The 25651-nt window shown below is 38.4% G+C and overlaps 1 protein-coding gene across 1 annotated transcript in view; it reads left to right on the plus strand.

Moving 5' to 3' along the window:
• ADGRL4 (adhesion G protein-coupled receptor L4) overlaps positions 1-25651 on the plus strand; it is a 99438-nt gene that overhangs the window by 68474 nt on the left and 5313 nt on the right. Inside the window, exons 10-14 of the mRNA XM_014064775.2 lie at positions 835-1011; positions 2596-2796; positions 4191-4411; positions 5924-5990; positions 24263-24354. Coding sequence (XP_013920250.2) covers positions 835-1011; positions 2596-2796; positions 4191-4411; positions 5924-5990; positions 24263-24354 — 758 coding nt within the window. The remainder of the gene's footprint in view (positions 1-834; positions 1012-2595; positions 2797-4190; positions 4412-5923; positions 5991-24262; positions 24355-25651) is intronic.

A 25651-nucleotide genomic window follows, 5' to 3' on the forward strand; every position in this document is an offset into this window, starting at 1 on the left:
TAAATTTGTACTTCCAACTCTCAATTCTGAGCATTTTTCCACTTGCAAAGTGGGAGACTGTTGCATTCCTTATGTTACTTAGCAAAGTATAACCACCACAAAGCATAAAATTTCACAGGACCTCTAAGTGAACAGTGCTACTGTTTCTTATAGCCGTCAGCAATCACAGTGACAGTTTTTCAGAATAGCTATGTAATTCGGTATATTTCATTTTGGATTACTAGCCATTATACAGTGATAGTACATAACAGCTGAGAGCTACAGAATGATAAATATGGATTGAAAAGATGAACATTCTAATCCACACATAGCCATTAAACCCCGCTACATATTCTTGGAAAGTAAGCGCTTCTTGATTTAGGCACTCTTGTGAATGTCAAGGACCGATTGTGAATTATTTGGAGGCATTTCAGGATATAATAACAACAACAACCCATGTGTGAACTTTGGAGGTAGAATAAGGGGGAAAGGATGGTGAAAGGACTTAAAAAAAAAAACAGAGGCATTTTCCATAGATGTTAGAAGTTCAAGATTGAAAGCACGTCAAATATATCCAACAGAAAATAAAGTATATGTACTACCTTGGCAAAATTAGGGCTACAGGAAGCGAGCGAAGAATAATATGATACAGCAACCAATTTTTAAAAAACTAACTGTGATTCCTTATGGATTGTCCAATGGCATAAAATGCAACTAGCATCCTGGCCCAGGCCCTAAAAATATGAACCAGATCTTCAAGACGTTCCAAATTTCAGGGGTGAGGTTGTTCATTAGAAGAGGTTCACACAATTGTATGCCATTTATCATTCTTAACACATTTTGTTTCTGCTCCAGCCTGTAGGCAAAAAAGATGTTAAATGTGTATTTTGGAATTATTCAGAAGACACAATGGAAGGGAACTGGGCCACAGAAGGGTGTGAGAGGATCCACTCCAATAGCACACATACATCATGCAGATGTAACCATCTTACTCATTTTGCAGTCTTGATGTCTTCAAATGGCTCTAAAGTTGTAAGTGTTTTTTTTAATTTAAAGACTGTTTTTTTAATTAATCTTTTCTACTTGGGGCCATAAACCCCATTTATAAGGAATATTTTCTGCAAACCAACAGATTAATCTCTTCCTCCACCACTTCCTTCTTCAGGATTAGATATTTCTGTGGCTAGGTTGACCCTGAACATCATATTCTTAGAATCTCTAGATATCCATTGGTACAACGTGGTCCCTTTTCTATCTTTCTATGCTAGAGTGTTGGTCACTGTTCGTTTTCCATGGTTTATCATGGAACACCTCATTTTTTTAAATGGCCAGCTGTTCTACTTTTTCATACGTCTTTATTTGAAAAAAATGGGCTGCCTTATACTTTTAAAAAATCTGAACTCGAAATGAGAACACAAAAGGTGTTCTCACCTACATTTAGTTGGAAGAAAGGTCCAATAAGAGATCTATACTAGCTATGAGTCTCTGCACTATGATTCACAGACAATAGAAATTACTACAGTTGCATGCCAAAGTTTCAGCATCCCTGGTAAAATTGTATGGATCAATGATGTTTCTTTGACAGCCTGACTCTGCAATGTGACAAAGAGCATTATATTATCTACAGTTTAACCTATCCCCCTGCAATTGCTACCTTGTTTTCCAGCTGCCCCACTGATCAGTTCTTTGTGAAATGAAAGAGAATTGATTGCTGTCCAAACTTTTTTTCCCTTGCCAAACTTATTCTGTGCAAGAACTGTGGGTTTCATTAAACACTTTTCTCCGCATCACTTCTTAGTCTGTGTACTGTATCTCGGAAAGCCATTAGAAAGACCCTCATTTGTCCTTCATCATTTTTAATATTCACAACGTGTGCTCACTCCAGAGGTTTAGAATGAAGAACACACAGAAGTTTCACACTTTTCACACTTTGGAGATGACATTTCAAAAATTAGATTTCGCAGTGCTGACCTAGAGTTATGCTAATAAATTACATGAAAAGTAACTAAACTATGTGTTTCAGTTTTCTTCATATGCGTATCCATTTTAGTGCCAACATTCTTCATTATAACTTTATAATATCTTTTTTTATTTATGAATGACACTGAAACATTCAGAAATGTACAAAGATTATTTTGATATTCAGAAAGGGTACAATTGACATTAGAATGAAACCCACACTAATTTTTCCTTCCTCTGTGCCAGACACTTTGAATAATTTGAATAATAACAAAAGAGAGAGAGAAGGAAGGAAAGGGAGGTATGAGGGAAGGCAAGGGAGGGGAGCGGAGGGGAGGAGGGAAGGGAGGGGAGGAGTGAGGGGGAGGGAAGGGAGGGGGGAGGGGAGGGGAGGGGAGGGAAGGGAAATTGTCATCTGTAACCAAGACAGAAATGGATAATCAATATTAAAAGTAAACATTCTAGGCAAGAGTTTTTTGTTTATTTGCTGTATTACTGAAACCAGGGAAAATCCATAAAATGATGGAGCAGGTGCATCTACCCTTTACATGCTACAACACACATATACACTTGCAACATGGACAACCTTGGGAAAAAGAACAAAAATAAGGTTTTCTTCAGATGTTCAAATAGACTAAACTTTTTCTTCAATCCCAGGATGCAAAGGATTATATTCTTACAAGAATCACTCAACTTGGAATAATTATCTCATTGATTTGCCTCGCCATGTGCATTTTCACATTTTGGTTCTTCAGTGAAATCCAAAGTACAAGAACAACGATTCATAAAAATCTCTGTTGCAGCCTTTTCCTGGCAGAGTTTATTTTTTTGATCGGAATTAACATGAACACTAATAAGGTGAGTATCATTTCTTAATGCTGAAAATGGTACGTTAAAGTGCGCATTTTCAAAGGTGTATGTCCTAATGAGCCTTTGTGAGTCTATGTGATGTCATATGGCTTGTAACAGGGTGTCATTCTCCAAAGCATCTGAGAACAAGAAGCAATGGGTGGAATCTAATCAAGGAGAAAAGCAACTTAGAACTGAGGAGAGATTTCCTGACAGTTAGAACAATTAATCAGTGGAACAACTTGCCTCCAGAAGTTGTGAATGCTCCAACACTGGAAGTTTTTAAGAAAATGTTAGATAACCATTTGTCTGACGTGGTGTGGGGTTTCCTGCCTAAGTAGGGGTTTGGACTAGAAGACTTCCAAGGTCCCTTCCAACTCTGTTATTCTACTCTATTCATCACACAGATTGCATCATTTTTGTCATTTATGCAATAATGCCATGGTGTACATATAACAGACACTGTTTGTGGGGTATTTCCCAGTCTTAAGGTGAATATTGGCATTTAATATAACTATAACGTTATCCTCATGAAACAGTTCCAGCCAATTCAGTTCAGTTCAGAGTTTTTAAACACCACTGAATAATTTTTCTGCCTGTGGACTTCACGGAGAATTGAGACCTTCGTTAATGAAAGTGGAGGCAGACTCTTAATTGTTTAGACTGGCAATGTTCCAATATCAGCAGGAGTTCTGCCAATTTGTTTTACGGGTTGCTTTATTTTTAATCAGTATAGAAAAATGTTGCTTATCCACATTGCTGTAAGGAAAGCAAAGGAAATCTAAATCTATCTCCTGGAAGAGAGAATACATGTAGTTCTCAACTTACAACCACAATTAAGCCCAAAATTTATGTTGCTAAGTGAGAAATGTGTTGAGTGTTGCCCGTTTAACGACCGTCCTTGCCACATTTGTTGAGTGAATCATGGCAGCTGTTAAATTAATAAAATGTTGTTAAGTGAATCTGGTTTCCCTATTGACTTTGCTTGCCAGAAGGTCACAAAAGTGGTATCACATGACCCCCGGGAAGGCTGCAAGGGTCATAAGTGCATTTCAATGCCATTGTAACTTTGAACAGTCACTAAATGAACTGTTGTATGTCAAGGACTGCCTGTAGATTAGCCTGCAGTTTGCCTAGTCTGATGTGTCAGGGTGAATACTTCAAGCTAAAAATTTTACCTGGGCAAAACAAGCATATATGTTGCTTCAGTTTTCAAATGACTTTGGTCCAAGTGTTTCCACATTCAGACATTTGACGACAGGCCCTTAATGGTCTTGTATTGAGACAAAATGTGAGAAAAACCCGTGCTTCCTCTGTACAGGAAGAAAGTTTTAACCTGCATTGCAATAAATGTACTGTTTCATATTAGTCACTTTTACTGTTCCTTTTTTCCTCCCTTCTAGCTATTCTGTTCCATCACTGCTGGACTGCTCCATTACTTCCTCTTAGCGGCTTTTGCATGGATGTGTATTGAAGGCATTCACTTGTATCTTATAGTTGTTGGAGTAATCTACAATAAAGGATTCTTACACAAGAATTTCTATATTTTTGGCTATGTAAGCCCAGCAGTGGTGGTTGGCATTTCTGCCGCACTGGGATATAAATACTATGGAACAACTGATGTGTAAGTTACTATTTACATCTTGGATACTTCAAATGTGGTCCAAATACAGTCTGCTAGGATGTGATAGCACAACTATGCTTTGGCTATGATTTTCTCATTGTCAATATTTTTAACAAATCTAGTCATTTGATACTAACAGTTTTGAAATATCATTAACACTTTTGACTTCAGCACTCCTCATTTAAGAATGAGTAGAAGACCTTAATTTACCCAACACCATAAAGTGTTCTGCCATCAATCTCTTGTGCTCAATAAGGGATGGGTGTTCCTATGCTGACCATTCTCATTGTGTCTTGAGTGTATTTGATTTTGGACTAAATATTAGAAACATTCACAAGATCCTTGGTAATGATGGAAAATATTTAGCCTCAGAAACATATCTACTGTGCTTCAATGTATGGACACTTTTTTCCAAAGTTCTGTTCCCTCTATTGAATTGAGTGAAACCCAGTATATTAATTCACTGTCATCTGTAACCAAGACTAAATAAGATAATCAAGTCTGACAGTATGCATTCGAGGCAACATGTTTTAATTTATTTATTTTTGGAGAGAGAGAAAATTAAATGATCAAATTTAGTGGTCTCATCTATAAAGGTAGTTTTTTTTTTAACCTTAAATTTCATTCAAATTGTTTTGAATAGGCAGCTATGTCAATGCCAGGAATGGAGAATTCAGGGGCTTCTTCCATATTTTGTATCAATTTTCTTCATTACTATCTATTCAATGATTCCTTTTTCCTCACCTCATCCATCTTTACGGCAACACTATATCTTCTAACCAAGAACAACGCCTATCCAAGGTGGTCCAATTAGGCGTCAAGGTTCTTCGAGCCATTTATTTGTTTATTAATTTTTTATCCCACCTTTAGTACTTTATAGATAACTTAAGATAGTGAATAAACCTAATACTCCTTCCTCCTCCAATTTTCCCCCACAACAACTGTATGAGATACATTGGGATGAGAGAGAGTCACTGGCCCAAGACAAGACTATAATTAGCAGTCTCCTGGTTTCTAGACCAGTACCTAAAACTCACACAAAACTGGCTATTGTCATGTCACCATGGGGATAACACAATACCCCTTGTCCAGGTACCTCCCATAGCCTCTCTGCCTTATCATCTCTTTCATCAGTTCTAGAATTTGGAGGATACAATGACTCTCTCCAAAGCTTTTTCTGGCCTATCCAGTAGCTGATTGCCTGACCAGGGGTTCAAACAATGTGAAGTGAAGCAACATGGCTATTTCACCTCCCCTTTTAAATTAGTGTACAATGCTTTGCCAAACAGGTTTGAAAGTATGTTTCTCTCTTGAAACAAAGCACACCTTTGAAACACTGTACAGATCTACAAAAAATGGGTCACCTCTAGCCACAGAAACAATGTTCTGGACTTTTGTCCAGAAATAAGAATACCAAAAAAGTAAGATATTTGGCTTTGGCACTCCATATCAAGCCAAGTTGGTTTAATCTGTAAATGTAGTTGAAAACGTTTCATCCTATTTACCTTTCAGATGTTGGCTCAGCACAAAGAATAACTTTATATGGAGTTTTATAGGACCAGCATGTCTAATAATCCTTGTAAGTATGCTTTTCTTCCCATATTTATTTTTTTTAAAAAAACTGGAATACATAAAGTAGTAATAATAACAAAAGGTGTGTAATCATTACTTACCCATTGATAGGCCATCTGTGAGTGCTTAAATATGGCAAAATGAACTATTTTAAAGGCTTTTATATAACTGACTCTAAAATATATTTACCTCTTGTACATCTAAGTGCTTTGCCTGACTCAAAAAAACATATGTTTGATTAACTAAATATTTCAGTTGGGGATTTGTTTCTTTTAACCCGATGGCTGGAGGGAACAGAATTCTCTATAGCAATTCAGTTGTGTAAGATGTAGCATCTTTACATGTCAGTTGTATCTTGGCAGAACTCAGCAGGAGAGGTATACAGACATGATGCCAGGAGACAGATAATCTGGTATTTCAAATGCTGAGTTACTTAATCTTTTATCTGTGATCGGTCATCTTTGAAGATTAGGCTGTCATCTTTTTGATTTTTTTCATTCTCGTCTACCCTGCCATCATCAAGGCTATTTTAAACAAAATTGCAACATCAGAGACAAGAACCTGCTATTTCACACAGACAGGCAAGTTGAGAATTGATAGCCTATATTTCAGATGGAAGGAGACTTTTTTAATTCCTCTTGGAATTGTTTTCAGACTTGATCTTCTGGAAATATTTGATGCTTCCAAAGTGCCAGGAAGTTAAACATGTACGACTTAATTTAGGTCAAGTAAGAAACATTGGACTGTTAGGTCAATGATATAAATAACTCCTGGTCCTCATTTGCTGATAAATTTTTTCTTTAAAATATATTTGCATGGTTAGCATGAAATGCAGTAAGCATAAATCTATTACATGGTTGGTATCAGTGGTGGATTTCAAAACAATTTGGAACCTACTCTGTGGGTGTGGCCTCCTTTGTGGGAGTGGCTTGCCAGCCATATGACCGATGGGAGTGGCTTGCCAGCCATGTGAACATTATTTTAAAAAAAAAACTTTGGTGGGGATGTTGTCTTTGCATATAATCTGTCTTTTATTTTACTTGCAAGTACATATAGGTTCCTTCTGATAAAGACCCTTTTAATTTTCTGAATTTGCAAAATATGCCAATCTCTTGCAGGAGCAGGAGCCACGCAAGAGCTAAACAATCTTAGCATTAGTCCTGGTTTTCATGTGTCCCACTAAACCACAATAGGGTTGATTGGATTCCGGTTGAGTAATACAAACCCCTATTTGGGGTACCTGAAACACAATTTGCGATCCCAAGTCCTGTAGCCCCCAAAGTTTCTTTTTTAATTATTTACCTATTTGAATTTATTAGCCGGCCAACTCCAATGGACTTTCCTGTCCAGTATCCCTCCCCCCCCTCACTCCTTTCGCCCATTGTGTGTACACTACAGGCCCCGATCAAGGCAAGGAGCAAACTGGTGAACCCATCCAGATATAGAATGTGGGAACATGGTGGAGCCTTAAGGGGAAACTCCCTGTTTTGCAAAACCCTCATTCCATGACATTTTCCGCCAAACCCTGTGGGGAAAATCCTCCCAAGCTGCTTCCCCCTCTGCATTAGCCCTGTGGAAACCAGTCAACTCTGCAGCCTCGAAAAGAGAAGGGGCGGGCAGATTTATCACCAAAAAGGAGCGTGGCGAAAGCCTAATAGGTGGGAAACGGTAGCACTGCAGAGGGGTGGGTTTCAAAAAAATTTCGAACCTAATCTGTGGGTGTGGCCTCCTTTGTGGCAGTGGCTTGCCAGCCATGTGACCTGGTGGGAGTGGCTTGCTGGCCATGTGTTCTCTCTCTCTCTCTCCTCTCTCTCTCTCTCTCTCTCTCTCTTTCCTTTTGTCTCTCTGTCCCTTTTTCTTTTTTCTTTCATCTGTCTCTCACTTTTTATTTCTTTTTATTTATTTATTTATTTATTCTTTTCTTTCTCTTTCTCTTTCTCTCTCTGTGTGAGTCTGTCTGTCTCTCTCTGTGTGTGTGAGTGAGTGTGTGTATGTGTGTGTGTGTATGTGTGTGTGTGGCTCTTTGCGTCTCTCTCCCTCCCTCCCTCCCTCTGTGTCTCTCTATGTGATTCTCTCTCTGTCTCTCTCTCTGTCTCTCTGTCTCTCTCTCTCTCTCTCTCTGTACATGTGTATCTCTCTCCTCTCTCCCTCTGTGTCTATGTTTCTCTCATTCCCTCTATCTCTCTGTGCCTCTGTCTATCTGTCTGTCTCTATCACACACACACACATAGACACAGAAACAGACACAGACACACACATACTGTGGTCACCTTGTTGAGTGTTCCAATCACATTTGAAACACTCAACAACTGGCCTGTATTCATGGTTTTTTGCAGCATTCTGCAGACATGGGGGCAAAATATATGGTTAAAAGTAGCTAGCAGCAGCGTTCTTCCCTGGGGGGGGGCTCCGCAGAACACCCCAAGACCAATGGCTCCGGGATGAGGGACGGAATCTTTGCCGCGGGCCAGTAAAGCTTCATCCACCAGAGGCAGCAGGACCAAAGCCCCTCTCCCAACTGGCCTTTCCTCCCTCTGAGGGTGAGGGACCCGGCTGCCCCGCTGCCTCTGGCTTCCTTCCGAGAGTCTCCTCTCTCTGGGGCTGTAATTGTGCAGGCTGTGTGTGCGTGCTTATGTTTTCCATGGGGGTGACGGATGGGCTCCAGAATCGCTCCTTGCCTTGGAAAACATAGGCGCGCATGGGCAGCGGGGCAGCCAGGACAAGGGAGTGCAACCTGCATGGCTTGTTCAAATAGCAAAAGAAGGGACAGGAGAGGAGGCTGTTTGAAAAGTCCCGCTTGGAACTCCTCTCCTTTTCCTTCTTTTGCTGTCTGTACATGCAGTGCGGGTCGCACTCCCTTGTCTTTCATAGCCAGCTCGTTTCCAATTGGGGTGGGGATCGATGGAGAGGGATGGAAAAAATCAATTTCTTCCCCCCTCCCCCAATTGGAAACGAGCTGGCTATGAAAGGGAGCACAACCCGCACGGCTTGTTCAAAGAGCAAAAGAAAGGGACAGGAGAGGAGTTCGGCTGTTTGAAAAGCCCCGCTTGGAACGCCTCTCCTGTTCCTTCTTTTGCTGTTTCTACATGCCGAGCGGGTCGCACTGCCTTGTCGGCAAGGGCGCTTTGCAGCGACAGGGGCCAGGAGCGGTACCGGCATTCCTGGAAGTTAATTACTTCCAGGTTCACTGACCAACCGGTGCGCGCAAACCAGGGCGATCCAGGAGGAACCCACCCCTGCACTGCAGCCAAACTGACCTGCAACAAGGAGCAATTGCTTCCTCCACCCGCTTCTTCGAACGGCAGGCCTCGGTGGTGGTTAAGGCTCCTATCTTTAAATGCGGATCTTTCCTCGCCACTTTATGAGGTTGGGCCAGGACTTGCTTTCTGAGCATGGGACGACGGGCGGTAGTTTGCGCGGAAGCCCGGTTAAGTCCTTTGCTAGCAGGCAGGTCCTAGGACGCCTGCCACCACCAAAGCTACACATGCACCAGCAATGACATTCTTTTCAATCAATTTGGTGCAGTTATAAAAGGGGAATTTAAGTTTGGGAAACTCAGCATGAGCTATGGATAACTATTCCAAATGACCTTATTTAGGGAAAAGCCTTAAAGCAATACTACCCCTGCTTTTTCCAGGTGTCCATATGATCCATGACCTGAATAAATTTCTTATTAATCCCATTGACCAGTGGTTTTATATTCAAGCCAAACAAGCTTATTTTCAGACAAGTCCATGAACAAGTGTATGCTAGCAATATTGTCCAAATGTTTACAGTTTTGCTCCAATTCATTTCATGGCCTTTTTCATTTCTAGGGGTGGATTTTGCTAAGAAGCTATTGAAAAAGGGAGAGATTTGAACATTGGGGGGAGGGAGAACGTGAAAGAAGGTTCCAATGTGTCTTAAAACTGATACTTTATAAGAATTCATTTTTCCCTGTTAAACAAGTTGCAGGTTTTTCTTCAAAATTTTCCCAAATAGTCTGCAGAGCCCACTGACATTTGTAAGGCACTTGTATACAGCCATCTTTTAAAGAAAAGCATATTTTTAGTTGCAGTTTTGCTGTATGTTGGAGAATAGAACTAATCTGTCTACTTTACCAACATTGCTAATCTATCTGGCTTTTCAATGTGGCATTGCTGCCTTCAGCATTGGAATGGTAGAAAAATATTGCTCTGCTCATACAATATTCCACAACCAGGAAGAACATTAACAGATGTAGAAATAATCTTATCAACAGTGATACCTGTGAATACTTGATCTAGAAAAAAACACTTATATTAATTTGATATGACCTCTCTAATAACTTGAGCTGCAAATTAATGTAAAGAAGGTAATAATTTCATAAACATTTCTAGTCAGGTCATCTATGCCTAAAAGGAAATATGATTTTTTCCCATTGAGAGGAATATGCCCATCATGTAATCATAATGATTTTAAAAAAAATCTAAGTGGCTAAGACACTGAGCTTGTCGATCAGAAAGGTCAGCAGTTCAGCGGTTCGAATCTCTAGTGCACGTAACAGAGTGAGCTCCCATTACTTGTCCCAGCCTCTGCCAACCTAGCAGTTCGAAAGCATGTAAAAATGCAAGTAGAAAAATAGGAACTACCTTTGGTAGGAAGGTAACAGCGTTCCGTGCACCTTCAACATTTAGTCATGCCGGCCATATGGCCATGGAGACATCTTCGGACAGTGCAGGGTCTTTACCTTTGAAATGGAGATGAGCACTGTCTCCTAGAGTCGGGAATGACTAACACATAGATGCGAGGGAACCTTTACCTTTGTGTTTTATGACAATATAGCATAGTGATATAACAATTGAGAAACATTGTGTTTTCATTAGGATGATAAAATGAACCACTTAATACTTGGAATCCATAATGTTTTAAATAAACCTTGTGGGGGAAGGCTTTTCTAGATATTTCTTTATAAGTAAAGGGGGAACAGGTGGGAGATAATTTGATGTTAGAGTATATTATAATATGCCTTGGAAGTTTCACGTACTTTATTAAGGTTATAGCAAACCTACAAATTTATAAAGGTTATTTACAACATCACACTTTGTTTTAAGACAATGAAGCAATTTTAACATTACAGATCTGGTTTTAAAAGACATTCACTTAAACATTCATCACTGTACACTTGTTCCCTTCCAAGTGTTTAAACAGTGTTCACTTTCTTGAAATATTTATTCATTAATGCCTGAAGTACTATTAGAATTCTGAAGTGTAGGCCTGTGGCATAATTGATCCTATCAACGTTTTAATTATTATTTTCTTGATGAGAAAATATTAAAGAAAAATCTTGGGTCACCGTGAGCATGCAAAGTGGAAGGAGTACTTTAAACCTTTGTAAAACAAGCTGCATGCCAAAGATAATTTCCCCAACTTGCTTCTTTTTGCAGCCTTTATTGCACTACCAATAATTCCGAGACTATATTTCAGATTAGATCAAAGCTTGACTGGGCAGGGAGTTTGCAACTGTAATATAGTTTTAAAAATAAAATAATGACTTCAACATAAGCTTTAGGGAACTAGAGAAAACCTGCCTGCAGGAAGGGGTGAAAGTAATTATGGCTACAAGCGATATAAAAAGGTTAAGCTAAGCCTGCTAACTTCTATGCTGTGATACTGTATTCAGCCACTGTAACCACTCCTGAACAGAAAAGAGATTGGCAAAGCAACCTTACATGAAAGGATATTTATGAAGCACTGGGAAGTCAAGAAGTTCTGCAATATTTACTTCCTCCCAGGCTGCTGTCGGGAGGCTGGAAATGAAAGCTTCCATGAAATTACTGGGAGACAAGTCATTAGAAATCATGCCAAGGGCCCCTAAGAATTGCTTAGCTCCAACAGATCCAGTCTTTCCTTTCTGAAACATTGATACCTAACCTTTTCCAATATTAAATTCACCAACGCTGGGGAAAAACCATGAATAGACAGATGATCAGCAAGATGGAAAGGATTCTTAAGTCACATTTCTTTGGAAAAGCATTGTGCGGGAGAAGGCCCCAACCTATCTTAGACCATTGAAATCTAGTTTCTCCAACAGGACTTGGGAACAGAAATATCATGTTACTTCCTTTTATAATGAGATATTTTGTTTTCGAATTGAGTCAGTTTATATGCCTAGTATGGAACTGAGAGTTAATTTGAGAGAGATCTTTATGTGCAATTTTTAACCTTTTTTATGGAATACAGTATACTAAGCTGCTCAGAGTGAGTGATAACTGGATATATAAGCTAGTAAGAAAGGAAACAAATGCCTCTTTATTTCTCTGGCCAAGAGTGAAGGAGAAATATTATCATATATGCCTCAGTGTCCACCCCAGGTACTGGTCTCAGAACTAAAATTTTGCACACCATGTATCATAAAACAAGAACAGATCTTAGTTGTGTGAGGGTGTTCTCCCATGATTATTATGTAAAAGGGAAATTTTGACAATTCACTTAGGAAACTAAAGTTTGGAGTTGGAGTTTATTCAATTTGTAGGCCGCCCTATTCCCCAAAGGGACTCAGGGCGGCTGAACAAAACCAAGGGAGGGGAAATTACAAAAAGTAAGACAAAGACAATCAGACAATACGAACAATTTAAGAGCACAACAGACACAGCAAATTCGAGTAGGGGGGGGGAACTCAACCCCAGGCTTGCTGGGACAGCCAGGTCTTCACGGCCGTCCGGAAGGCCTGAAGGGTGGAGAGGGTCTGAATCTCCACGGGGAATTCATTCCAAAGGGCCGGGGCAGCCACAGAGAAGGCCCTCCTCCGAGTAGTCGCCAGCCGACATTGGCTGGCAGATGGAATACGGAGGAGGCCTAATCTGTGGGATCGAATGGGTCTGTGGGAGGTAATCGGCAGAAAGCGGTCTCTCAAGTACACAGGTCCAATACCATGTAGGGCTTTATAAGTAATAAATAGCACCCTGAAGCGTATCCGGAGACCAATAGGTAGCCAGTGCAGCTCGCGGAGGATAGCTGTAACATGGGTGTACCGGGGTGCACCCACAATCGCTCGCGCAGCTGCATTCTGGACCAGCTGGAGTCTCCGAACACTCTTCAAGGGCTGCCCCATGTAGAGCGCATTGCAGCAGTCCAGTGCCTATGTAAGTTGGATACTTGATTATAGCAGTAGTCCAGTGGCACAGAAGAGTATCTGATTACATATAAAGTTTTCATTTTAGATTCTCAGATACCTCTTAAGAATATAGTCAGAAACCTCAGTGATTTTTCTCATGCCTCTTTCAGACAATGAAAAAAGAAGAAAGCAAAGGCTATCACTGTAACCTATACATCTATGCAAACTATAAATCTATATCCATTTAAGCTAATGTTGTATATATTCCATTATTAATCCATTTTACAGAATTTCTTGATTATTCCATTTACAAAGATAAATAACTACTAGAGAACATGTCACCGAGGCTCCATCGGTGATGCCATTTTGAGGACGATCCTGAACATAAAAACTCCTGCCCTCAGGATGCCACGACAGGGCATTGCATGCCAAATCTATGACACCAGACACAAATACAGGTTCCCCCCCCCCCGCCCACAATGCCATCACTCTGCTAAACACCTAATTCCCACAGCATTGTTTCATGCCTAAAGATATTTACTCATATATTCTCAGACTCTAGAAGGAGTGCAGAGAAGAAGAACAAAGAGGATTAGGGGACTGGAGGCTAAAATATAAAGAACGGTTGCTGGAATTGGGTATGTTTAGTTTAATGAAAAGAAGGACTAAGAGTGACATCAGAGGTGGCATTCAGCCAGTTCGGACACGTTCATGCAAACCAGTAGCTCCAATGATCAGTTGCCCACCCACCCCCGCCCTATCATGTCCTTTATTTCCTGCTTTCTAGCTCATCTCCATTGTGCAGAACAGCTGATTCCACCCCCCACTTACTGTTCTACTTACCGTTGCTGACTTGGAAGGTAAGCAGCTGAGCTTCTAAATGCTCCATTTTCAGCGCTGCACACAAGTGCTTTAGGCACATGCCTGCACACAAACCATGAGCTCATCGAATGAGTTGTTAAACCAGCAGCATCCCAGCACTGGGTGACATGATAGAAGTGTTCTAATATCTCAGGGGTTGCCACAAAGAAGAGGGAATCAAGCTATTTGCTAAAGCTCCTGAGGGCAGGACAAGAAGCAATGGATTGAAACGACTCAAGGAGAGAAGCTAGTTCTAAGGAGAAATTTCCTGACAGTTGGAACAATTAATTAGTGGAACAACGTGCCTCCAAAGTTGTGAATGCTCCAACACTGGAAGTTTTTAAAAAGAGATTGGGCAACTATTTGTCTGAACTAGTATAGCATTTCTTGCCTAAGCAGGGAGTTGGATTAGGGGGGAAGGTCTCTTCCAATTCTGTTATTCTATTCTATTCTATTCTATTCTATTCTAGGAGGGCTGTATTACTATTGTCCTTGTCATCTTTTCTATTAGCTTCTCCTATTGGCATCTTATGATTTATCACTTTGTTGTTTGTATGTACACTGATAGCTTATACAATAGAGACAAATTCCTTGTGTGTCCAGTCACACTTGGCCAATAAATAATATTCTTATTCCCAAGATAAATAAACACAAATATCCAAATCTTCAGGTGATAAATGTGCAGCTTTCCCTAACGATATGCATTTTGTTCTAATTCTGGGTGCAAATTTCTGTCACATATACATTTCAGTATGCAACTTTCCCCTAAGGTTGTTTTTTTTTTTTTAAGATGGCCATATTTTTTTCCTCTCACCAGGTTTGAGTTCAGATTCCATCCACTAGAATTTAAAAGGATGGCTGTGCCGTTATAAGATTGTTCTTTCCTGCTTAGTCTTCTATCTCATCTCTGCCATCAGCATTTCTTCCTGTTGTTGTTCTTAAACATTTTTCCAGTTGTGTCAGACTAGGACAAATAGCTAAAGCATTTGGGTAGGTGTATCCATCTGGGAGATGATAATGAGACAAATAAGGCAGCAGACATACTTTCTTTGTTGACTGACAGCTTGCGGGCAATTTCAGGCAATTAATATGGCATACATTTTTATTGACTGGTTTAAACCATTGCATAGTTATCAATTTAACTATCGTCTACCCTGATGGAAGCAGCCCCGAAGCAGCCTCATTTCACCAGCCATTAGCCAGAAGACAAAAATCTTCCTCTCTTCACGCAAGTCTGCACTTCAGAATTCTAGCTTATTATTTCTAACATTGATAATAAGGGTCACGGGAAGAATGATGTCTGTATAGTGACATCAGATAGTTTTAAGGAAACATATCTAAATAGATTTTTTTTAAAGCAAGAGAAAGAAAGAATGTGACTTTAAAAAGCAGCAGGCGATAACTTTGCTTCTCTCTGCTTTACTGAAATTTAACATCAGCATATAGATAGTTTCATCAATTATTGAGTGAGAGTCTAGGTTGGTGAAAAAGGGATGAATTGGAAGTTTTATTTCTGAAGTTTTGAATATATAAACGCTGAACAGACTAAGAAATAGTATGCCAAAATCTTCAGAATTATCTCTTTCCTAGGCTGTTTGTTTTCTATACAAAAACAGTGCCATAAAAGTCTCATGCTTACGTATTTCACTTCCATAACATACAGCTTTCAATATTATTTTATTACTGGGAAGATTTGGAGAGGAATCACATTTTCCTTTTCTTCCCTTTGAATATGCTCATGTTTAGAATAATTACTGCTTCTTCAGTTGTACCTAAATTATGCTGTTTAAAGAATTATTTAGCTAACATCGGATATAAGAAATTGTACTTTACTTTTGCTAATACATAATACTTTTCTTTCCCCCTACCTCTGCAAGGCAGGTATACAACCTATTTTGTGATACATGTAGAAATAATAAGAATGGAAGAATTGAAAATGAGAACTTAACCTACATTGTACCAACAATAATGTATCGTAAACATAATTTCAGCTACAGTTACTAGTGCCTGTCTTAGAGCTACAGCAGAATGAAGATGGCATCCCTTTGTTAGCCATGCCACCAGTTACCAAATTGACACCTGGTGTCATCTTTCCAGCCTATTGTGGAAGCAAACAGGATGGCAATAGCCTTCCTTTGCCAGCCTTGTCAGCTGTGCACTACCCCTGCAACTCTTAATAATGGGGTACAGTTGTAAATGTGCATACTTCATCTCAGCAAGCACAAGACTTAAGAATTTAAGGCAGGACAAGAAGCAATGGATGGAAATGAATCAAAATGAGAACCAACAGAGAACTAAGGAGAAATTTCCTGACAGTAAGAACACTTAATCAGTGGGACGACTTGCCTCCAGAAGTTGTAGGTGCTCCAACACTGTAGGTTTTTAAGAAGCAATTGGACAACCATTTGTCAGAAATTGTGTAGGGTTTCCTGCTTGAGCAGGGGATTGGACTACAAGACTTCCATGGTTCCTTCCAAGTTTATTCTTCTGCTATTCTGCTCTATTTGCTTTAATAATGCATATGAAAATAAACCATTAAACTAAATGAAACAGAACACTCATGTGTCGCAAAGTTGCAAGGCTCAACCTACATATCTGGTTGCAAGTTCTAATGTTGAAGCCTATTGGGGGGCAGAGGGAGGATGTGAACATGTATTGAATTTTGTACTGATGAACAATACAGTGCTTGTTTAATTAAGCAGGTAACTTTGAGAATTGGTACCTAGAGCTCCAAATTGAAATACATGAAAATTTAGCCTTATATGAGAAAACTGTGTCTTCTGACCTTGAGCCAGACCGCCCCCCCCCCCAAATTATATGCCTTAACAGATTTTTGTAAATGTTGACCCCCTTAGTCCTCAACATACCACCATTCATTTAGTGTCAATTTGAAATAACAACTGAAAAAAGTGACTATTTTTCACACTTATGACCATTGTAGCATCCCCATGATTACTTGATCAAAATTTGGGTACTTGGCAACTGGCATGTATTTATGACAGTTGCACTATCCCAGGGTCATATAATCATCATTTGTAATCTTCCCAGCTGGCTCCAAAAAGGAAAGTCAATGAAGGAAACCAGATTCACTTAATGACCCCATGATTTACTTAACAACTGCAGTGATTGGCTTAACAACTGTGGCAAAAAAAGATTACAAAATGGTGCAAAACTCATTTAATAACTGCTTTGCTTAGAAACAGAAAAATTGTGTACAATATCAGTCATATCTCAATGACTACGTGGTATTCAAATATGGTTGAAATCTAGGTGAGCCAAAAGTTGATCACTTTGTATTTGGAAATCCCACCATATTTTAACCTGCTCGTTTTCAATTACTTTTTCACCTCTATGTTACCACCATATATTTTCATTTCTGGCACATAATAATTTTCACAGATGTTTCTGTGAATCATTTTGGCAAATGTGCAATGTTTGAGAATGAAGTATTCTTTTTAATCAAGAAATCCTTTTTTCTCCTTAGAATATTTTTAAAAAATATGACATGTATACTTTATTACTTTCATGAGAGAAATGTCATATGGAGATATAAGGAAAGGATGTCAAACGGCCAGGAATAGAACTATTCCTTTCTCCTTTTTATTTATTTTTTCTCTCTCTTCTTGTTTATTTTAGTTTTTAGAATATAACAAAATCAAAAGTTTTGGAGTAAAGTTATGATACATTATAATTAATAAACATAATTATAACTAATATATTAAATTACGATCCAAGATGGATACTAATGACATTTAATTAAGGTTGAAGGCATGGTTGAAATAAAACTGCCATCAGTAATTTTCTAAATGCTATGAGTTTTATGACCCTTTAGGGTAAACCTTGAAAAATTCAAAAGTGTTCTATTTTTTTCCTAAAAAGAGACAAAAATCAACATTATGGGCTAATGATATCTCCAGCCTTTTAGCCCTGAGAAACTAAGAAAATCCCTTCCAATAATGGATTAAAGTATTTCTTGTAGAAGAAAACATGACACTTGATGGGAGTTAGGATATTACCATGACCAAGAGCATCTGCAAAGTCCTTCCATGAAAATTAGGTGCCTTTATATTATCCCTGTAGAAAAAGAATATTATAAATGGCTCCCTTAAATCCAGCATTAATTCTGACATTGGATGATATTGTACATCAGCAACATCTTGGGTCTTGAAAAGCATGTATATATAACTGCCTTTTCTTCTAGTCTGCTGTTCAAAATGCTACATGGTTTTTGACACTGCGAATTTGTTTCATTTTTCACTACTGATAAGCCTTCTGTATCCTTGGCACTGGCTTTGGAAGTGATTTGGCAAGCTATGGCTATCTTTTAAGACAATCCCTACTGTGAACAGGAAAAAGATTTGGGTTCCTGGTGTTGGCTGGTAACCAACTTTTATCCTTCCTCACTAATCAAGTGGAGAAAATACTAGCTATCTCAGCCTGCGTTCTTGAAATGATTACATAAGAATTATTATTTATTCATGTATTAAATTGCCACACTGCCCATCCCACCAGAGTAACTCTGAGTGATTTAATAACAAAATAACATAAAATAGGACTAAATTTACAGTTAGATATAAAATTAAAAGCAAGGTTAAAATGTACAAGTTAAAAGTCAGAATCTGTTGGAAAGCAATTGTGCCATTCAGGAGGAGGAGTGAAATGAGGACTTAGCTGGAGTTCTTACATAAACAGAAAAGGACCAGGTCTGAATTCCCCAGATACATACACACTTCTTGGATGCTGTTGGACTTTATCTAGTCTCTAGGCTGCGACAAGATTCCTGTGAAATTGGCACAGAACATTAAAGTAGTTAACTCTGAATGAACTCTACAGATGTGGGTCTGGTCATTCATGCATGACAGAATCAAAGTTAAAAAAATTCACAAGAAAACAATAAAACCATACAGACATACATATCTAACTATAATAAAAATACAAATTACAAATTATGTCTAACAGATGGAGTGGGAAGGAGTAGGATGAGCTGAGGTGGAGCTGGGGTGGCTTAGTGGTTAGAATGCAGTATTACGGTCTAATTCTGCTGACTGCCGGCTGCCTGCAATTTGGCAGTTCAAATCCTACCAGGTTGACTCAACCTTCCATCCTTCCCAGGTCAGAAAAATGAGGACCCAGATTGTTGGGGCAATATGCTGATTGTGTAAACTGCTTGGAGAGGGCTGTAAGGCACTATAAGCCTAAGTGCTATCTGCTATTGGCTCATCAAGCATCTTCAATGTGATACTCTTCTAGTGGAGCCCCCAACCACTGTCAGAGCCAAGTCTTCAGATTCTTGTTGCAGATCAGGCAGGTGGCAGCCAATCTGGGAGGGCAAGATGTTTGAAATATTGCTTTGTTTCTCATTTAATGCGCAATTATTACTTTTTATTTGCCTATAGGCCATCCTAAAGTCAGTGGGCAGATTCAAGCAGGATCTGATATGAATGATTTGTGTACTGAAAGGGAAAACAAAGCAGAGACATCAATAGAGGGGGGGGGGGGACTTTAATTCATTTTTCCTGTAATGCAACATTCTATCTTTTCCAAGCTATTATATTTTATTTAACCTCTCATTATTTTATTTAACCCCTCATTCATTTCTCTTCTTTCTAACTAATCTCTCACTTAAGTACTTCACTCTCCTAGTTCCACCCTTTATCTCACTTACTGACACAGGATCCAATGTCTTTTCATCAACCTAAGACATTCTACCATTTCTTGCTTGAATACACCTCCACCCAGCATCCTTTAATCCTTATTGATAGACAGGAAAAACTGTCTTCCTATTGAATCTGAGCTGATGAAATATATCATATATATGTGGCGGGGGGGGGGGTTAAATGCCTAGGGGAAATGGCTTCAGAGAATGACTAGATGCTTCCAGGGCTTTTTTAAAAAAAAATCACAACAAAGACTATGGCTGGGCAAATCAAAATTCAGTTCTTTTTCCTGTATGCCAACATAAGTCAAGAAATGCATTCAAAGCCAGCTGTTTAAACAAACTGCCAATAGGAGATGAAATGCCTTGTATTCCTCAGATGTGAGCTCAATATGGAGCTGCCTGGATGTCTTACAAGTCAGTCATGGATCCTAATGCAAAATCTAACACACTAAGATATTGTGTGGCTTTCTGATTTTCTCTAGAGGAACTCAGAATTACAATGATTCGTACTTGCTGTTCTTGCACCTGAAAACAGGCACTACAGAGTTAAAACACTGGAGGATTTATTTATATACTGAAGAGCTCAATAACTTTTCATTTAAAAGATACTTTATTTCATTGTTGTTGTTTATACTGAAAGCTGCTGAATCAAATCATCCAAAGAATATAAACTAAAATATGGACAGCTTTGTCTTGGTAAATATCACAGGGACAAAGAAATTTGAAAGATTTAATAATACAAATTCAAACCCACAGCAGACCTTCTTCGCTCTGGGGGCCATAATAATTACAACTGGAAAGAAGTTGGATATTTTAAATAGAAATCATATGAGTTCTGATTCTTATATATGAGGATATGTATGCAGTCCATTCTCTGTTCATGAAATGTTTTCCATCCTTTCCCATCATTGTCTAGCAAATAACAATTTTTGCACTGTGAGATGCTAATTATTTGTCCATTTCTATACTAGCCCAAAGGTGGCTCAGTGGCTAAGACGCTGAGCTTGTCGATCGGAATAGTTGGCAGCTTGGAGGTTCAAATCTCTAGCACCGCATAATGGACTGAGCTCCCATTATTTGTCCCAGCTTCTGAAAACCTAGCAGTTTGAAAGCACTTAAAAATGCAAGTAGAAAAATAAGAAACACCTTTGGTGGGATGGTAACAGCGTTCCATGCTCCTTCCTGCACTTAGTCATGCCGGCCGCATGACCACAGAGATGTCTTTGGACAGTGCTGGCTCTTCGGCTTTGAAACAGAGATGAGCACTGCTCCCTAGAGTCAGGAACGGCTAGCACATATATGCGAGGGGAACCTTTACCTTATACTAACCCATCTTCCTTAGGAGTCTTCGTTCAAATTCGAAACTAAAGGTTATTTGGCCTTCCATTTTGAGTCCTGTCCCAAGAATACATATTTGGTTTTATTGGATTAATTGTTGTGCTTTATTATCACAAAAAATAATAAAACAAAATAAAATAAAATAATAGAAAAGTTTAGAACAGCAAAAACCAGAAAAGGATCATGAATATTGAGGACAAATAAAATCAATCTATCCTTTTAGCATAAAAATATTCCCATAAAGAGTGCATACTAGTTTAGTACATTATTATATCTTTATATTTTTCCCTTCGTGTATTCAGTTACTAATCAATAGTCTGCTATATTATCTTATTATTCAACAAGAAACAATCTTTTCTCCCTTCAGTTCTGCTTTGCCTGGGCTGTTGACATAATATTCTATGCACTCCCTCACCCCAGATATTTTCATTAACAAAAGGGAATATATATTTTATCTAATTTAAAAAGGGATTAAAAGGTTTTGATTTTTAGATCGATACATAGTTACCAAAGTATGAAAAGTGGAACCTAAATATAAAGTCTAATTTTAAGTCTCATTTACATTGTGATCAGTGTAGCTTTTACATTTAAGTTGCAGGTAAACCAGAGAATATTATTGTTAAAGTGAGGATTGATTGATGGGCGTCATTTCCATGACCCAAATAATCTTCTTTTGGCTGCTTTATATTAGATCTTTCCAGTAATTCAGTATGCAAAAATCATTAATAGAATAAATTGCAGCAGTGTGAACCTATGGAAGCTCTTTTGAAGACCTAGCACCATGAATGTTCAATGTTCAAATGGATGAATCCTGTGTCAGGACTGAAAGTGTAACCAGAATAGGACTAGTATAATAGTGGAAACAGCATCAAGGAGCAATGGCTTTCCCTTTTGCATTAACTGATAGTGTCATTTAAACATTTCAGTTTGTTTCATAAAAATCTCTTGCCTTCTGGACTGAATTGCATAGGTATCTCTTTTGCTTAAATGTTAAATACTCCTTCCAATCTGTCAAAGGTTGTGACTATGATGCCTTCTTCCTCGGCTGCTAGAGCTCTACTCGTAAATTACATACAAGTCCCCTAGGATTGTGTGAAACTACCATCCAGGACTCAAATGTGTGATCCCACAACTTATCTCAAAGAAGATCCATCAGCCAGGGCTCAATTCCTGGCTGCCAATTTTTAGCTTAGAATTGTCTCTGAGATATATTAGTTCATCATGATGCAGAAGCCAAAACCTAAAAGATTATAAAATACATTTCCCAGCTGCCCCTGCAAGCATGGCCAATGTGAAGGGTTACGTATAGTTCATGATACACATTCAATTTTAGAATGTCACAGAGTTGTTGTGGCCCATAGTGTTTACCTCAAAGATACAACCATTGCAATTCCTTTTTGGATTAAATTAAAAACCAAGACAAAGGAAAACATAGCTAATTTAAATCATAGAGCTGGGAGGAATGATTGAAGCCAACTCCATGCTCAAGAGCAAGGTTCTCAATTAAAAAATTCCAGATGGTGAAAGTCCTTCCACCTCTCTACACAAATAGTCCTTGGTTTAGGTCCTTAAACTGCTCTTAGTTTTGTTTTGGTTTTGTGATATTGTGTGTGAGTATTTGCTGTCCATAGTAACTGCTGCACAGGCTGAAACATCATTTGTAGTGTGAAGAAGAAAAAAGATTAATGTTTTTTTCTAGCTACCGTAGCATCAGGAATAAAGGATAATTTTCAGAAAATGTGCTTTGCTGAGGAGCTTCCAAGACCTTTGGTCTTGATATGTTCCTATGAAGTGCCCAGCCTCAGAATAAAAAGTTAATCCTTTCCCTTTCCTATAACTGGAAATAGCCATTGTGACTTCACAGGGACAAGCAAATCAGAGGTAGTATTCAGCTGGTTCTCTCCGGTTCAGGTGAACCAGTAGCGGCAGCTGCGAGAGGCTCCGCCCACCCATCCTGACGTAATGTGCAAGCACTGCACATGCGCAGAAGGCGGTGTGCATGCACAGAGGTTCACATTTGCGAACCGGTAGGGAAGGTAAGTGAATCCCACCGCTGAAGCAAATGTAACCTCATTTTCAGGCAGTTTGTTTGATAGGGATAGTTGAAAAATAGCTCAAGTATTATTGTTCAAGAATAAACTCTTCCTGTCTCCTATGGGATACTGTTATCTCATATGTCTGATATGAGATACTGTTATTCATTGTATGCTGAGTTTTATTTCTCTTTTACTAGTTGTTAGTGAAACAAATATAACATTTCTATCCAATTACCAGTTTTCAATATTTTCAAACTTAGAGAAACAATATTCATTTGTTTTTCTTTTTCTTTTACTACCTTGCTTGATGAAGAGAAAGGTATTGCCAGATTAACACAGAATCTTTTAATGTAAATTTATTCCAAAATCCTCTTATACTTCTATATTCTGCATTCAAAGTTTCTATAAATACACCCTGTTATTAATATTGTATTTCTGATAATAAGGGGAATGCAAAATATTTTAGGTTAATCTTTGTCTAATATGATTTGGATTAAAACCCAAGATAAATATTTGAATTTTAGTTAAATTTAGGATGGATTTCTGCTCTCCAAATAACTTTACCAATTCATTTATAAAACATTTAAAGACTGCTTTGAAAAACACATTGAATTACTATCCTATTTCATTATAGTGCTTTCTATTTCCCTGATTTTAAACTATATCACTTATTTGCTAATGTCAGTAATGCAATATATTAGAATAAACATTATATTAAATATGTGCTATTAGAAACCCAGTTATATTTCTTACTTGACTCCCTTGAAATTTTGGCAAGGACTTCATCCCAATTACAATAGCAGTATTGTGATATTTTCAGCACCTAAGGTGGTTATGCATATTTGGACATTATTGGGTAAGAAAATAAATGGTCCTAATTGAATGATATATTTTAAATAACAAATGTAAATACTGTTTTCAGTACTATGCAAAAGTTGACAAAATACAATATCTTTTTCCCCCTTCAGGTTCTTTTTGTTTTATTTTTTCCACTATCCATGCCATTTACTACCTTGTGATGATTAGTTAATTACAAATATGGTTTCTATGCACTACACTAATCAGTTTTGTATGTTTCCTTTTCCTATTTTCAATTGTAAGAAAACTAATAAAGCTGAGATTTAAAAAAAAGAATTTTATAATTTTGATTTGCACAAGTACAGGACTTAACCTCTGCTTTATAAAGTGGCTCTTCTTCAAGAATACATCAAATGGACTTATTTAGTTGATTTCTAAATGGAAAAAGTGTAAATGTGACCTAGAAATGCTTTTTTTTCCCTAAACTAAAACTTCAATGTATATTTCTCAAGGTGAATTGGATGGCATTTGGAGTAATTATCTATAAAGTATTTCGTCAAACAGCCATGCTAAAGCCAGAAGTTAGCTGCTATGAAAATATAAGGTAAGAGTCAACTTTGAGAGAATTCTTTGGCAGCATGTTTTAAATTGCTACCAAGCAATGTTAGTCTTAGCTAACTACAATTCTGTCGAGCGTTTTCAGTTTCTTAATGTAATAAGAAAGGACATCCTCACTGTATTGCTTTAAAGTATTTATTATGCTGACCAATGCCTAAATTCCACAGGAGGTTTTTCTTTACAAAAGAATATTGATATTTTACCTTTTATAAGGATCTCTTGGGAGCAAAATAAGAGTGAAACAAAAAGATATCCTGACATCACAAAATACTGAGACATTTGCAAAAACATTATTTCTTCTTGTATCAATATTTCTAAGATATGTTAAGTTTTCGAACTTGGGTTGCTAAGTAGTCTGCTTCTGCAGCTATCGGCTGGGAAGATAGTCCCTCTAGATTAGGGGTGTCAAACTCGCGCCATCACGACGGTGTCACGTGATATATCTGGACTTTCCCCCCCTTCACTAAACCAGGCGCGGGCACGACCAGCGCATGAGCCAGGAGTTGACAACCCTGCTCTAGATCATCCTTCAGAGTTAAAGCTCTGGGAGATTTTTTTTTTTTAACAACAAATATGAGATTCTGGCTAATATGACCATTTTACTCTTGCAAACCAGATTATAGTTTTCATATTGCATAAAAAACCAGATATGAGGCTCTTTAGTAAGTAACATGTTTAACTCTCTTGTTCTAAACTCTCAGTAGGGCTTTTGATGTTTCACTCTATTTCCAGAGAGTTTTGTAGAAATAGGTGTTCCATATTTTTTTTCCTCCTTCACCGGGGTTTGATTTTTATTGTTATTCTTTTTTTTTATTTCATGAGCTACTATGATTTTTCCATCAATCTGTTTTCTTTAAAACTGATTTATAGAGACCTTGAAAAGCATTTGTGCTGGAAAAGCTGGAATGTGCTATAGGGACCATTGAAAGCAACTTACTGTTTTTGTTGCTTGGAAACATTCACGTTGTTTCAAGTCATTGCACTAGATTTATAGTTAGGATTTAGCAGCTCTTTGATTGATCACTTTGCTCCCATTCTCCACCTGATCAGTTCTCACAGAGAGCCCAGTCTAATGGAGTCAAATGGTTATAGTGCCTAAGGAAGCAGCGTGAAAATAGAGATGATGGGGGTGGGAGATTTGTGTGTGAGAGAGGGGGGGACAGGGAGAGAGAGAGAGAGACAGACAGACAGACACGGGGGGGGGGAGAGAGAGACAGATAAAGAGAGAGAGAGAGAGAAACAACTTTCTGCAAAGGAAGTTCAAAATTAGTGGGCTGCAAAGG

Source organism: Thamnophis sirtalis, unplaced genomic scaffold (genome assembly GCF_051295495.1).
Source record: "Thamnophis sirtalis isolate CommonGarterSnake01/CBP01778 unplaced genomic scaffold, rThaSir2_p1.2 scaffold_7, whole genome shotgun sequence".
NCBI lineage: Eukaryota > Metazoa > Chordata > Lepidosauria > Squamata > Natricidae > Thamnophis > Thamnophis sirtalis.